General features: G+C 42.7%; 1 protein-coding gene across 2 annotated transcripts in view; it reads right to left on the reverse strand.

The window, feature by feature from the left end:
- NETO2 (neuropilin and tolloid like 2) overlaps window positions 1-17,234 on the reverse strand; it is a 37,746-nt gene that overhangs the window by 11,590 nt on the left and 8,922 nt on the right. For both annotated transcript variants that reach the window (XM_083626061.1, XM_083626060.1), the window contains exons 2-3: window positions 6,480-6,536; window positions 4,728-4,868 (exon numbers count right to left, since the gene is read on the reverse strand). In XM_083626061.1, coding sequence (XP_083482187.1) covers window positions 4,728-4,868; window positions 6,480-6,536 — 198 coding nt within the window. The remainder of the gene's footprint in view (window positions 1-4,727; window positions 4,869-6,479; window positions 6,537-17,234) is intronic.

Here is a 17,234-nt window from a genome sequence, read left to right on the forward strand (position 1 = left end):
TTGCCTTTGGGAAGGTCATCAGCAGATCATTAAAAGATTATACCCATTCCATGCTTTCTTTCCCACTTCAGAGGTATACTGTCTCTGAACATGGGGGCTCCATTTAGCAACTCCCCACCGCTAACAAGTGGGAAACTGCAACAAAATGTTACAGTGCATTTCCAGCCCCTAACAAAACTGTTCTTCTTTAGGGTTGCAACTGATTTAGAAAGGAAAGTTTGTAGTGCTTCCTGGAGCTGCTTACAGAAAGTATCCTCTTGGTACTTTCTCCTGCTGTACAATATATGCTTCCAGGCTTAAACCTGATCACTTTATTGCTGCATCTCATGGTGTATATGTGTGTGTTCCTGGTGCAGGACAAAATTGCCTTTTGCTTTTTTCCTCTAATAAAACTTCTTCATATTATAGAGCATGGGAGTTTGAGGTTGTAGAGGGAAGGCAGTTTTTCTAGCTCTGCAATACATGTTTCACTCCCTCCTCCAATGCTGAAGTTATTAAGTTCTGAAACACTTCATTTCTGTGTTGTATGAAAGCTCGGAAAAGCGACACCACACGTTTTACTTTGGGAACATGACATTTAGCTGTCTATGGGAAACGAAGCCAGCCTGCCATTGTTCTTCTTCGGTTTGCCTGACGCAGCTTGGAAAAATCCTAACCAACCTCCTGGTATCCACCTTTGTATCTTTAAAGAAAGGCCCAGTGTGTGCATCACATTAAACCATAGTTAAAAATAAATGAGCACAGTGTGCTGGTGTATGCTGCTCATTAGTGCCCACTTCACTCCACCCCAGAAGTGGCTCACTGGGTAGGGCACTCGCTTCCTAGCAGGTGGGTTGTTGTTGTCTATCAGAAAGGAAAGGGGAGAGGCAGTAGGGAGGTTCAGCATGGTGCAAACGAACCAGCATGAACACTGGATTTGCTCTGCTGGTATGCTTGCACTTCACTGACCCCCTTGCTGCTTCATCTCTTCCCCTGCTGGTAAGCAACAGTAACCCATATGCCAGGAAGCTACTCTTGACATGTCACTTCTGCTTCTCCCCCATTCTCCTTAGCCATACCATGTTGGAAACAAACCAGAAGCTGGCTTAGGAAACAAACCAGAAGCAACCTGCGAACCACTGCTTGCAGGTTGTTTCTCTCCACACATGAGGGGAAGCCAGGGTTTGTTTTTGGCTTACTGTTCAAAACTCACTTTTCACATTCTAACAGAAGCTCTCAAACAAACCACAAGTGCTGGTATGCACATACAGCTTTGGAGATAGATACTGTAAAAAGCGAAGTTTGCACTTTTTGTTTTGTTTTGTTACAATGTGGAAAGTGGGCTTTGTTTTCAGGTTTTCATTTATTTATTTAAAGGAACAACTCATTGACCAGAAAACCCATTATTTCCTCTGCAGGAAATAACATGGAGACGAATGACCAAATTCTATATAATTATAACATTAATTAATACATTAGTATGGCAACATAAGATTTATTTTTTCACAATGTTCCAGAAAAGTACCAAATTTATACTGTATGTGGAAGAATACATAGTACCGGTAATCATTTTCAGAAAAGGGGGACATGCTGCAACTGTTTCAATAAATTTGAGCACGGTATAACACATACAGTAGAAAGTCACGTAACAACTGTGTACTTTTTCATATGAGCACCAAAGTCACACTACATGGACCAATGCATCATGAGTATTATGGGGTATTGTGGTATTACACTTTTAAGCATGCCCAGCCCATTGAGCATGTTATAACACAGTAAATGGTGTGACAGACATGCTTTTTCATTTCAATGCCAAATGTGCACTAATCCATTGTGATCATTTTGAGATATGGCTCAGTGTGATGATGCACATGCGCAGCCAATTCAATATTTGAGCATGGTACAACACATAGTGAATGTAAGATTATACGAACACTGTTCTGGAAGTCCCAGTTAAGGAAGTCATTAAAAACACAAGGATAGCTTTGGAGAATCATATAGTTATAATTTTTAGACATTTGGGGCATAATATACATGCACAAAGAAATTTGGGTAATATGCTGTGAAAAAGTGGTTTCGGTTTTTCATTTGTTAAAAATCAGTGCTGATCCAAGATTGTTTCAGATGATCAAACTGAATTGTTGGAGCATTTCCCCTCACAAGAGCAGAGTGCAGTGCATAAGTCCAGCCTTTTTTCACTTGTAGCTCTTCCCACCCCCTTTCATGCAGTCACAAGACAGTTCATAAGAAGTCGGGGAAGTTAAGGGATTATTGGCCAGAAAGGCTCAAATAGTCCAACATCCATCTGAATCCAGCCTAGCTTATAGGGGAAGCAAGGACAGGCCTTGAAAATAGTGCCTCGCCACTGATGCAACCACGATGGTGGACTTCCTTCTTTACATGCTACTCAAAAGAAGCTCACCCTAGTTCATACAAAGAGGGAAAAGCTGAAGCTCAGTGGCAGAGCAACTGCTTTGCAGAAGATCCCAGGTAGGACTGCGAGAGACCCTTGCCTGAAACCCTGGAAAGCCACTACCAGTCAGTGTAGACAATGCAAAGCTAGATGGACCAATAGTCTGATTTGGTATAAGGCAGCTTCTGATGTTTCCATTTTGCAAACATCTTCTTTCTTGTCTTGTCCAGATCAGTCCAGCTGTTTGTTCGGTTATAGACCTGTTTGATGAACCTCTCAAATGGTATGCATAGTTTCTTCTGGAATGTTAAATGGGGCCCGTACACCAGTCTTAGCGGTACATCAGCCATATGTGACAGAACATTCCATCTGGACCAGGGTGTCATCTTTGCATGCCCAGCAAATGATGATACAATGCTGCATCCTGTAAGTGCATGGGATATTGGTGTAGCATGTGATTTCTCAGGCTCAAGGCAGGTGCGATTTGTAAGGAGCAGCCAGGTAAACCATTCCGTGGCTGCTAGAGATGCAATGAGAATCTTGATTTCTTCAGACATGAAAAATCAGGCATGGTCCTCCTTTACTGTCTGATGAAGGAAGTCCTTCCATTTTTCTGGTTCAGGTAAAACCCCTACAACATTCAGTTGCATTCTTACTTTCTGGTCTTGCTCTGGTTGTACTTTGGCAGAAAAGGCTGCTCTAGAGAGGTCCCGTGCCACATCCTGGCATGATGCACTTCGTAGTTGCCCAGGTCATGTGGCACGTGCACACATGTGCAATACAACATGCCCCCATATCTGAAAATGATCACAATGCATTTAGTCCACATTTGGGTACAATTTTTGGTGCTTTCATGAAAGAAAAGGGAATGGTTGTTGTGAAAAGATGAGCTGTGCTGCCACACTTAATGCCAAAAATACATAGGATGCTGTAACTCAGTCTCTCCACATTATTTCCTGCAATGGAAAGATAAGATTTTCTCTGGTCAAGACAATAATCCTAAAAAAACAGCACACACAAACTTACTTTGCACCAAAAGCTTTGTGCAAGCATCATTCCTAATGCCTTTTCTGGGATTTGACTCAGTGTAGTAAAGAGGAGTGGGAGAGGAACAGATGAGACAGTAATGACCAGAACACACTGCTTATTTTCATGAAAACCATAACCATTGTGCACCTGTAACATTGAAACTGGATATCTTTATCTGCTTCAGCTGCAATAAAACATGTCTCTCCCGTATACCCACAGCAGGCGCTGTAACCCTTCAATGGTCTGATTTTAGCCCTGATGGTGCATTCCTCTATTGTCTCTTGAGATAGACAAATGCCAACAACAACTGATTTAATGTGACTGGATATCCGGATATGGTTGTGTTTTCTTTATGGGATTCATTGCGGTATGGGGGCTGCATGTGAATGAAGAGTATTTTCCTGTATAAGTGTTTGAAGTCGGTAGAGAATAATGTATGTATGTGTATCTCAGACAACATAGCAGCAATGATAAAAAAACCCACTGCCCTTGCTTAGTTTAATGCTTTGTGGTATTTTCATTTAGAGTCCAAGTGATTTATTTACTCAATAGTTGCCTAGATACCTGGACTGTTGTTTCCCTGGTTTTCTTCCCAATGATATCAATATTTGTTGAAAGATATTTGAAACCTCTAAAACTCTAATCCCCACCTCCAGAATACTCACTATAATCTCCTTGGGGTATTAGAGAGAATAATTAACCCATCTTTCCATGAATTATTCTAGTCTTGTTTAGAAGTTTAACTCTCACCCTCCCTATCATAGTCTGGCTAGAACAGGTAGTATTGATATTTCAAGGGAACCCTTCACTGGCACCAATGGAAGCGATCCCTGAAATGCAAATGCTGCCCTCAGAGAAGCAATTTCTACAGGGAAAGAGAGAACGACAAAGTTCTGCAGTTGCTATTTATTTATTTAAACAAAATTGTATATTGCTTGTATGCAGTTAACAAAAATATAAAACAAAACATTAAAATTATTAATAAAGCGTTATTTAAAAACATCCACAAGATAATTAAAATCAACAATAGGTAAAAATAGGGCTGCCATATCTTGTAGAACAAAAAAGAGGACAGCCCAAGTCACTGCCAGCCCAAGATGGGGAAAGAGGGACATGAGGCCACGGCGGCAGCTATGTGCCTTTTTCCCAGCTTGGGCTGGCAGCGGCTGTGGTGTTTTGTCAGACTCCTGCCAATGCTTTCTGGATTTTGTTTTATTTAGATGTCACTAAGTTGTGCTTAAGATGTTTTAAACATGCATACTTTCATCAGTGGAGTACACAAAGATGTAAACAACAATGTCAATACCTTCTAAAATATAGACACACTCCTGGTTGGGTGGGTAGAAATTAGGGAAGTTTGGTGAAGCGAAGTGGCCTCCGTTGCTTGTCCGTACCCAGTCGCTACACTGGGTAGTTGCTAAGCGGTTACCTCCAATATTCTGCCCACCTTTTTTGAAGAAAACACAAGAAAACAATTCATAATAATTCCAGGATACCTCCACAAACAACAATCTCCCTCAGAAAGGCAAGCTCTGGGTACTGGTACGAAGTCTGCGACATTTAGAGAAGTGTAAAATCTCGGTTGTAACCAAGTTCCAAAACCACCCATTAGCCTGAGACGTGAGGATAAGGTCAGTTTAAATCAGAGTGAGCAAAGATGGAATTCCTCAAGGATCTCAAAACCACACTAAATGTGAGCATATCTCTAAAGGGAAAGTGCTTGTTTCTTAAAACTGTTTGCTCTTCAAGGCTCAGGGGTCAGCAAGCTTTTTCAGCAGTGGCCGGTCCACTGTCCCTCAAACCTTGTCGGGGGCCGGACAATATTTTTTGGGGGAAAATGATGCAAGAGCACCAAGAGCCCCAGTGGCTGCTCACCTGTGTCTTGTGAGTGGCAGGGGCTGGCGGCAGCAGAGAAGGGACGATGAGCAGAGTGCAAACGGGCTCCGGAGAGGGGCTGCTTAAAATGGCGGCCGCTCGAGCACTGCTGCTGCTGCTGGCACCAACAAAGCCCAGCCCCCTTCCTCCTCTAGGCAGGGCGGAGAGAAGTCAGGAGGAGGGAGGGAGGGGGAGGAGGTGCCAGCGCCGAGGGAGGAAGAGGGAAAGAATGGCGATCCACACGGTGGTTCCCGGACCGTCCGCGGGTTGGATCCAGAAGGTAATTGGGCCTGATCTGGCCCATGGGCCTTAGTTTGCCTACCCATGGGCTAGACCAATCCCACAGAAAGGGCTCCGAGATTGCCAGAGCAAAGACTCCGCTCCATGCTGACGCTCAGAGGAAATACTGTTGCTCAGAGGTGGAAAGGCAGCATGCTGAAAAGAACGGGCAGTGTTGTAAGCAGTGCCCATAACTGAGACTTCTGTTCCCTAGACAATTCCTCAAAGATTTCTAGAATTTCAAAAAATGTATATGTTCCACGTTTGAATGCTCACACCTTTAGAAAAAAAATTAACCCCATGCAAAAATTAAGAATTCAGCTAGTTGTTTCTTTTCTCTACAGGAAGGGACTGCAATCTGCTCTTCCTCCCCAAAGACAGAAGCTTTGAAGGCAAAGGTACATATAATGCATATAAACATCATGCAAAAAGGCTTAAATGTCAACTTATTTCCAAGAAAGCAAGCCAAGTGCTAATTACTCAGCAGTGACTTTCCCCCCACGAATGCTTCTTACTCGGGGAGCAATTAACACACACAGCATTGCCTTGTGAAAAAAGTTAATTAGCATAGGCCTTTAACAACAATATGCATGTGAACGTGTGTTGAATTGAGAGTTCTTGTTCTTCAATCTCTATGGTCGCGCTTGTCACAAAACCACCCCAGATATGCACTGTGGCCACGAGCTCCTCACTCTTCTCATTGTGTACCAGCTTCAGTGCAGAGATCCTGGTTCACATTAAGCCAGAGTTCCCTGTAACATCCAGATTGGGTCCCTCCAGCTTAATGTCAGTTAGCTAACAAGGATAATAAGCTAGGAACAACATTTAAAATTGCATTAAAAAAATAAAATCAAACTTTTTATGTACCGACATGTAATTACAGCAAGCGTTCTCAGAGAAGTACCTTGAGTCTTTTGGGCCACAGCAATTCCTTCCACGACAAGTATAGTTATCAAGAACACTGGTGAGAAAAACAGAACAGGAAAAAAACATAGATCTATAAATATAGCAGGAGGCGCTGTATCTTAGCTTCACACCCATCCTGTGAGGCAAGTTTGGGTATCCCAGGGTAACTGGATCAATATGTTTATTTAGAAGGGAACACAAAATAAAATCCCTCAGCTACTTCATCACCGAAACAACTCCCTCCCCCCACTACAACCTTAATTTTCACTAAGTGTTGGTTTTTCTGAACCAATAAAGGGACCAGTGCTGTAAAATTCCTCTGGCTATTATGCCAATACTTCAGTTAAGACCACTTTCTGAGATTAATTCAGTGTGTGTGTTTTAAATAGCAAATCACATTGAATAACAAATTCTGTACAGAAATGGCCCTGTATAATCAGCATTGATAATAAAAAAGGATTAAAGACATTCATTATTGATGGCTGTGCCATCCAAGAGATTATTGATGGCTGTGCCATCCAATTGATGACTGTAGCATCCAAGAGAAATCTTGCTGAGACAGTGGTGGCTGGTACCCATTGATTGGGACTGGTAGGGCAGAAGACAGGGAAAACCCACAATGGGCAGAGCCAGAACCAATGACAAGCAGAGCCAACCAATTCGTTTTGTCCTCCTCCTGCTTCCAGAGCTCCAAAAAGATACATGCAATGGCTGGACAGATCAATGACTGGAAAAACCTGCTAATAAAATTTTGCCAGATAGCCAAATGGGCCCAACTATGTATTATTTTTTAGTCCATGGGTAATCTCTTGAGCTTCTGATCACTCAGTATTCATATTTAGTAAATTACGAACAGCAGGCAATATTTTGGAGGAGTAAGTTTTTCATAAAGTGTGGAAAAACTCTGGTAAGAGCTCTTCCGTTATATAATGTAAGTTATTACTTTACAGTGAAGCCCTATGTGTGTCTACGCAGAAGGTAAGTGCATATAGGCACAAGTAAACCATAGTCTCAGGTAAGTGCATATAGGACTGCAGCCTGCTTTTTATTTTAGTAATTACCTTTCCCCCACTGCCAGTTTCTATGAAAATAACTTTGTTACCCAACGATATCTGAGAAAGATTGCTTATGTTCTGCTTCCCAATTTCCTTGATAAGCTTTCCTTCTGTTATTACTCTCTCTTCATAAGGTGATATTTTCTAAGCCACTGTGTGCAGAAAGACTTCATTCAGATCCCAATGAGCCTGCAACAATATTGCCCTGGGAAAAGTTCTGGGTTAGCACCAAACCTTTGGAGGTCTTCATTTTGAAGTAGTAGTACATTGAAGCACTATGTGTTTCTCTTACTCCACCCCAGGCATTGCCCCTCTGTCGTTTCAGACACACGATCAGAAACTGAATCTCTGTTTTACTCATCATATGATCTGCCACTTTCTGTGAGGTCAAAATATTGTCTCTGTAAGAGTGCAAATAGTATGCTATTGAACAAAATGTATATTCTTCTCTGACAGCTTGATTTCCCTCTCTCCAAATATCAATATTATCGTTCCTAAGGCTATTTTGTTAATTACTGAGGTGCTTCATCAGTGCCACACTTCACTTTCCCTAATATATGTACCAGCAGCCTTGTGGGACATCTTCGGGAGAAGAAAAGGCTAAGGAGTAATACCTACACAAATCCAGAGTGGAGTCCCAGAGGTGTTTGGGTGGTGCCTTGCACACCTCCTTCCAGCAACTCTTGCAGCCAAGCTGGTGCCAAATGTATTGCCTTGCTTTCCTTTGGACCACATCTGCAAGGCTAAGAGAGGGGTCTTGTTGTCTGGGCAACCCAGGACATCCATACACACTGCCCAGACTTCGCACTTCAGTGCTGCTAATGCAGTGGATAGATTTCACCCCCGGAGGCACACTCTCTTGTCTCTCAAGACAGATGGATGCTAACTCCATTTATATCTCTCTACAATGATTAAAAATCTTTATCTTTTGAAGGGTTGCTGAAGTGGATTTTTTTTTAAAAAATCCACTTAGTACCCTTTTCATAAACAACTCTCAATCAAGCTGAAAAGCATTCAACTCTGAACTTGAAGCATCCTATTCAAAATTTATAATTTGGCAGAATATTTTGATTATTTGATATGTACATGTATAATTTGGAATATTTAATGTGATTTGATTGGATTGTTAAAGTGGAAAATTTAATAAAAGTGAATTTAAAAAGAAGAAGAAAAGCATTCATTGCCAAAGAGAAGCCCTCCACCAGTCCAGAATTACCATGCCAATCGCACCATTTTATTGACACCTTGGTTGAGATTAAATATGCACCTAACCTACCTTGTTCATTGTTAACTGGTCATTAGTTGGGGGAAGGGTGTATTTCAGTGACAGAGCACATGTTCTGCATCAAAAGGTCCTAGGTTCAATCCTTAGCATCTCTAAGTAGGACTGGGAAAGACCCATGATTTCAGTACAAAGCACCATCCTATGTTTCTCCCCAAACTTGGGAACTACAACTCTTCCAGCCTCCAACTGGGGCAAGAGATCTCCAAGGGATCTCCAAGGTGGGTTACTGTGGAGATGGCAACAGCTGATGCTACTCTAGAAAGCTTTCTCACGTACTCTCCTCAGTCTCACACTATGGGAAATTCAGTTCATACCCATCCAGTCCATGTAATCCAGGCAGAAACGAAAACAAAGCTCACATTTTGTAATGGAGGCAGATAGGCACTGGATAGGCTTAGATTTGGATGGAGGGGAGGTTGTAGCCTCCACCTGCTCCTCCACGGTAAAGGGTATCCTGTTAAAAGGATCAAACGGGCATCCCTTGGGGGGCACCCCTATGTGATGTAAGTCATAGGGCGCCCCTCCTGGTTGGGTTTACCCTCAGCCCCACTTTCAGCAGGCGGGCTGGAGTGGATTAGTGGTGGCTTCACCCAATGCCTATTGTCAAACTTTCACATCTGTAACCAATAAAGTTGTGGCCTTAATTTATCCCATAAATCAATATACTGTGTTTTGTCTGGTTATTTCACCATGGGGACAGGGTGGTCTCTGGGCCTCGTCATGCAATGGCTTTTTGACAAGACCAGTGTTCTATCCACTATTAAGAAACATGCTGAGAGGCTGCTGGTTGTATATTTGTGTGCTTCTGCTGAAAACTGATTACTAGGATACTCTCAAGTAACCAGCAGCTCTTGGGTTAAGGACTCCTGAAAACGGCAGCAGCATTTGCACTGAACCATCACTCTCCAGAAGGCAGGTCTGGAGAAGCGATCCATCACAGATTTAGTACATGCATTAAAGTAGTATTGGCTAGCATTATTCAATTAAGCCAATTTTTATATATATTTAAATGGATGTGGATTTGCATAATTATTATTCTTCAGGGGCAGAATTTCTCTTCCTCAGCATAAGTTTTTTCACTGGCTTGTCTCAATGTTCCTGCAACCATTCTGTGTTGGGACTGTGCCTCTTCAGTTTTAAGATTCAGCACACGGCTTGCACCAGATAGATGTAAAGTAGCAGTAAAACATTAGGCACCCCACCCCAGAGCACTTGAATAAGGCATCTTCAATGTTTGTTTTCGGAGATTCGGGAGAGCCTTGGACTGTTTCATGATTGCATGATTATAATCTTCCTTGAGAGTGAAATGGAAATGCATGTGAACATTATACCACTTCTCAGCAAGAAGCCCTACATAGACCTGGGGACTGAGGATAAGGCTTATCACATTGCCTGCAAAGCAGCAGGTATACCGGCATTGCTGCAGGTCTAACCCAGGACTGCAGTGGTGCAGAGTGAGCTGAGCCATCCAAGGATAGAAACTTAAATCTCAGCCAGAGCAGTTTCCTTAGGGAACTAGCAACAGTTCTTCAGCACTGCATGTAAATCTTAATCCCACCCCCACAATATTTTTTTGAGAACAATAAATAAAACTTTTGTACAGTAGAATTACTGTATAAACAGTTGTCTGCTGTGATTTGCATTATGCTTAGACTTGGGATTCCTTCTACCTGGGTAGTAACTACTGAGCAAGGGATTTTATAGGACCCATGACTGAGAACACCAGGTGCAGTGTCATTGCTGAAATTAAGCAGGTGCTGCCTTTATTATTTTACTGGATATGAAACCTCTGGGAACCCAATGTCAGAAGACATATATATATTTAAAACAGTTTATTGCAGTAAGAAACAGAGACTGCCATGTGAATCTGAGTTTTTCCTTTTCCTTTTTAAAAAGTATATTGGATATGTGTAATGCATATATGCAAGATACGTGTGTTTCTTAAAAATTAAAACACAGAGTAATTGATACTACCAGCACATGACTTCCTTGCAGTAGATATCTCACTGTGTTATGAATTTGTTTCCCGGGTATCAGTCTTGCTTTTCTTTCAGCTTTTTGATGACCCACATTTTCTTTTTCTGAGCTTCCCCTCGCACTCATGACTCCAAAGCTAAAATGGTTTGTGGTCCTCTATCCCTAAACAGTAGACATCAGGTAAGCCTGTTGTAACAAATTAATTCTCAAGGCCTCTAATATATGTACAATGTAGTCCAATACGTACAATTTGAATGACAGGATTATTTTGGTGTGATGCTTTCTTTTCTTTCTCCTAGCACAGCAATTCCCAACTGGGAAATCATCAAAGACTTGCAAGTAAAGTGTCAGGCTCAGCAAGAAGTGTTGCCTCTACCATGTACATTGGCAATTCTTTGTCTATGTTAGAGGAATGGTGCAAGTTTTGGCTGTCCGACATGGTTGCATATGATGGGCAGGTGCTCACAGAAATTTCCTTGATGCAGGAATTTTTGAGGTGCACCTCTAATTTGTACAGGGATTCTTTAAAACCACTGATACAGCCAGCAAGGACTACTATAGTCCAGATCTTGTTGAACTACAACTCCCTTCATCCCATGCCATTGGCCATGCTGGCTGGGGCTGACAGGAGTTGAGTCTGACAGCATTTGGAGAGCCACAGGTTCCTCATTCCTGTACTACAGCGATACTTTTATTCTGACAAATGCTAGATGACTGATAAGATATACTGCAACGTATGTAGAAGACAGCACACTCTGCAGACCACTTTCCTGCTAAGAACTGAAGTACAAATTGCATGTCTTTTATGGCCATGTTATACAATGGTCCCGGTGTACTTAGCTCCAGAAAGTACGCTCTGCAATCCTACACTCCCATAAAAACCAACACTTTGCATTTTGTACTCTGTGACACCAAGAACATGTGCTTTTTGAACTTTTCCTACAATATTTCCTAACCCTGGTCTTCAAATGCAATGCATTATAGATTTCAGACTGTGAAATGTGGGAGAGATCACATTTTTTAATACTGACCAGCAATTTATTTATTTTTTTCAAAACAACCACCGCTGCCATGTAAGTTGAAACCTGGTAGAGTAGGTAGGAAACAGGCTAGGCTTGAACCTTTCTGCCTGGTGCAGTAGTTAAACTGATAGTTTTGTACACAAGAACACAACTACAGTTTGAAGTGGCACAGCCCACTCTACCGCCTCCATTTTGCGACCTGTATAAACCAGGCTTGAGTTTCAATTACAAAGTGAACATATAAGCATATCTGGGCCAAATTAGGAGCTGGGGAAATACAATCAGTCTCCTTAACAAAAAGTCTTGGGGCTGATGCGTATGTTTTGGACTGCTATGATAGATACAGATCCATACTTTAGAATAATTATTCCATTTTCAACCCCTTCCCCAATGAACTTGTACCACGTAACTGCCTCTTCGTACAGACAACCATTTCCTTACTGCAGCCAATGCACGTAGAAGCTCACAAAGTCTGTCAAACAATACTAATGTTTCTTAAAAGACATTGCTCCCTCCCTCTGGTTTAAGCATCAGACAATGTTCGGTTCTGCTCTAGCCTTTCAAATTCCCATATGTGCCGGAAGTTCCATTAGTGTTAATCTATAGCAAAGTATGACTTCCCAACAGACGGTCTCCCGTCTGCAACAGATGGTTAACTGCTTTCCTTCACTACTGACCTACTCTGGACATTGAACAAGCTCCATAAAGGAGAAAGTCGTATTTTCCATTATGGGTTTCCAGGGCATTGCTGAATAGCCAACTACTTACCACCAAGAAAAGAAAGGACAGAATTTCAACCAGTCTCTTGGTTTCTAGATGTTGCTGTTAACGGGTTCAGCTGTTTACTGAAGAACTCTGGAACTCTGCCAAGTGGGGCAGCCCTTCCATGAAGTGGGTAGAAGGTTGGCCGCTGCCCTCTCAGTGTGTCTTACCACTCCCAACTTGTGATACTGGGCTATGGAGACCTAGTAGAACATAGATTGTTCTGATGTAAGTGTGGGTGACATAATTTATGTATGGTGGCTTGTATTCAATATCAGACATCTTCAGAGAAGACCCGTTGTAATTAGTCAACCTAAGTTAATCATGCTAACTTCAATAGGTCTACTCTGAGTAGGACTAACATTGAATGCAACCCAGTGCTTATAAGAGAGCCAGAGTGGGATAGTAGCAGCTAGAGTGTTAGACTAGGACCAGGAAGACACCTGGTCATGAAACTCACAGGGTAACCTTGGGACAGACTGTCTGTCTCTCTAACTAACCTACCTCACAGGGTTGTTGTGAGGATAAAATGGGGAGGGAGGATGTATTGCACTTGAGCTCCTTGGATGAAAGGTTTGATATAAGTGCAATGACGGTAATAATGATTATAATAATGAGAACCCGCCCTTCACCCAAGGGTGGGCTACATAAAAGTATTACAGAAAACAAATGAACAGCAGAACACCAAAACAGTAGAGGATTCACTAAAACTTCATCTTGCCCTACCCATCTCCAAATACCTGGAGGGGGAGGCGCATATTCATCTGCCAACAAAAGCTCTACAGCATCAGTGTAGGCCACACCTCACAAGAGAGAGCATTCCAAATAGTGATGGCATTGCCTGAATTGTCCCACAGAGCTTTGCCAATGGCTCCAATTTCTCTTGACAGCATGCTACTACCAAGGATAAACACACATCTGAATCTCTTTTACCCCAGCCTGGAGGGACAGAAGCCTACAGGGGTGGACCTTTCTACCAATCTGGCAATGAAACAATGCAGAGAGTGTCTGGGAGGCTTTATGTAGTGCTGTGGGCATCGAGGAAAAATATGGTGCTTAATTATCTGTGATTGAAGATGGAATAGTACTGAGAAGTCTGTTGGATACAGGTGTGTGTGTGTGTGTTAATGCTAGGTTCTGTATTTTCTACAAAGCGCTGAGTATAAGGATCCATATGAAGGAAAGAGTATTCTGTTCCATTATGCTCTAACAACTGCACAGGAGGCCTCTTCAATTAAGCGGGTAGGTCAGTGTGTTCTTCAGGGTTCTGAATTACTGCTAACAGACATGTGCATCGGATTCTGTAAAACTGCACTTTTGGTTTCAAACCATACCCTATGAATTCAGATGCTCTCTGTCTCTCTGCCTTGTGAAACTGTATCCTTCAAAGCTGCACTGCACACACAAAGAGTGGGTGGTGTACATGTGTCAGTTCCATGGATACTGCAAACAGATCTGGGACTGTTTAAATACCATTCTGTGTTTGGCTTGCACACTCCTGAAAGAACTGGAGCTTTATTATGTGCAGCTGAATAAAGAGAACTAGATTCTGATGCAAGGAGAAAGGAGATCTTTCTGACTGCGATGGTAAGTAGAGAAAGAATGGGCGATAAGCTCCCCTGACACAACACACTGCTACTTTGCAGAAGAAGGATGGGATGGTCCACCTAACCAGGACAAAATTATGCCCTTGTTCACACACATGACACTAAGCCAAACCAAGGTATAGTGTGCATGAGCAAACATGTAGGCTTCTGGAGAGGAGACTGCGGCTGCTTTGCTCCCCACCCCCCAATCATTTTGCTGCTATGTTGGCTTACCATGCCATCTGAACCTAGGCTCATGGTTGAGCTCTCTCCAGACAAACCACAAGCTGCAAACCATAGCACAAACTCAGGTTTCTGTTCATGGTCTGTCTGAGAGAGCTGAACCATGAGCTCAGGTTTAGACAACATGCTAAACCAAACCATGGTTTAGCTCAGCACAGCACAGTGGCAAAACAACTAGAGACAGGGGTGCCAACTTGAATAAAATATTTTTTGGGTGGGTAAGCCCCGCCCCACTTCACTGATCACATGACATGGTGCACACACACCATGGCTAGGGAGGAGCAAAGTGGCCACAATCTCCTCTCCAGGAGCTTGCATGTTTGTTCAGTCACACTATGCCATGGTTTGGCTTAATGTTACATGCGAATTGGGCCACTGTATTGGCGGTATAGCTCTTCAGCTACAACATACACTGCTTTTACATCTAGCATATGTAGGTGAGTTGATAGGACTGATACGCAGCTGTCATTTTACACAATGGGGGAAAAAATAATAAAACCCTGGAAGACAAGACAATACCCATAGAATCCCATACAAGGCTTCTTAACAATAATACACATTTAACATTCCAGACATCCGATCACTTTCCATTGACAGTGATAAGTCTATTTACTACTGCTGCCCCTTTATTGCACACTTATTTTAAGAGAAGGAAAAAGAAAATCAATGAACATCAATGCTTGTTTCTGTGGTACGAGCCTTTTTGGCATTCTGAATTAAGAGGGAAAACAAAGGACACCACAGGCTACATTTTTCAGTGCCACTATCCAGCAATTTCACTTCTTTCACTGCTGCAGCTACAGAAACAAACCTCCTGGAGGATTTATAAAATCTGATTGGTTTTCACTAAAGCTCATGTTGATTCTATAAATAGTTGGAGCGCTGTGTGTGTGTGTGTGTGTGTGTGTAGAAGAGAAGCCTACGCTACAGCATGGCTAAGTAGCAGATAAGCAGCCAATTACAGCAGATAAAGAGGCAAGACATTTGGGGTTTTTTCCAGACCAGACCCCATCCCATTCTCTTTTGTTCACACGCCCTTTATATTTCCCTCTGCATCTCCCTTTTTGCACCCTTTCACTACTGGAAGCCCCTTTTCTTTTATTCTCTCTCTCTCTCTCTGCCATGCTTCTGGAGATTGTGAAAACATCCCCGCTCAGTCCCTCCGACTTTGGGCAATAATATAACAAAAAGAAGGCAGTGCTGCAGACACAAACTTCAAGGAAATAATTTTCTATTATGGTTCCTCTCTGCAGTGCTAGAGAAACAAAAAAATGATGACCTAGCAGCCAGGTCCTAACAGAATGGTTAGTGCAGGCACTGTGGTCTAAACCACTGAGCCTCTTGGGCTTGCCAATCAGAAGGTCAACAGTTTGAATGCCCACGACAGGGTGAACTCCCGTTGCTCTGTCCCTGCTCCTGCCAATCTAGCAGTTCGAAAGCACGCCTGTGCAAGTAGATAAATAGTACCACTGTGGCGGGAAGGTAAACGGTGTTTCTGTGCACTCTGGTTTCTGTCACGGTGTTCTGTTGTGCCAGAAGCGGTTAAGACATGCTGGCCACATGACCCCGAAAGCTGCCACATGGACTGAAAGCGAGATGAGCACCGCAACCCCACAGTCGCCTTTGACTGGACTTAACTATCCAGGGGTCCTTTATCTTTTACCTTTTTTACAGTGCATCAGATCAAATGTCATGTTTGCCAACCCCCAAATTAAGGCCGGGGGCGGGTCTGGTACCTTAAAATGTGGCACAAAGCAAAGATAAACAGGCTTTGGGGGTGGGGTGGTGCAATCCTATTCTTCAGTTTTGTCTGTTACACTAAATAAGTGCAGGGGGTATGGGCAAAGAAAGTGGACCATAGGGAGGACTTTTGTCAGTTTTTCAATAGTCACAAGATGCAGACTCGCCCCCCCAAAAAAACCTTGCTAGTTTAGAACAAAACTGCTGTGAAAAGTCACAGGGTTTAGCTTAAAAGTTTTTTTCAGGTGAAACTGAACTTGGCTGCGATATTACGTTACACACACACACACACACACACACACACACACACACAGCTTCATTTGGACATCAGGGTTCCCTACAAGCCGTAAAGTGGAAGCTAAACGATGAAAATTCACTACAGTATACATGATGCAATTATCACTTGCTTTATAAATCACATTAACCTTTCTTTGGGGGGGGGGCCTGCAGACACAAGGACTGTAAAGTGGAACTGATAGCAATCTATTAAGTGGTTATTGCCCCTGCCTCGATGGTATCATATAGTGCTCATGATCGCCCTCGCAAGGTTCAGGTTGGGATTAGTGAAATTAGGACAGCTGTAAGCACCCCTGACATACTCCCTTCCTTTGCAGGTCCCATTCCTTGGTGCAGTAAACATATAGGTTTTTCATATATCTATAACATGGTTTGGCAAACTAAGGCCTGGGGGCTGGATCCAGCCCAATTGCCTTCTAAATCTGGCCCACGGACAGTCCGGGATTCAGCGTATTTTTACATGAGTAGAATGTGCCCTTTTATTTAAAATGCATCTCTGGGTTATTTGTGGGGCATAGAAATTCGCCCCCCCCCAAAAAAAATATAGTCCGGCTCCCCACAAGGTCTGAGGGACAGTGGACTGGCCCCCTGATGAAAAAGTTTGCTGACCCCTGATCTATAACTATCCATGAACACACACACACACATACACACACACACACACAAAATTTCACAGCAACATAGAATTGTAGAGTTTGAAGGGACACTTCTCCGCACTTCCATTTAATCCTCACAACAACTGCGTGAGATAAGGTATGGTTAAAAGGCAGTCATTGGCCCAAGGTT

The sequence above is a fragment of the Podarcis filfolensis genome (genome assembly GCF_964270895.1).
Source record: "Podarcis filfolensis genome assembly, chromosome: 8".
Taxonomy (NCBI): Eukaryota; Metazoa; Chordata; class Lepidosauria; order Squamata; family Lacertidae; genus Podarcis; species Podarcis filfolensis.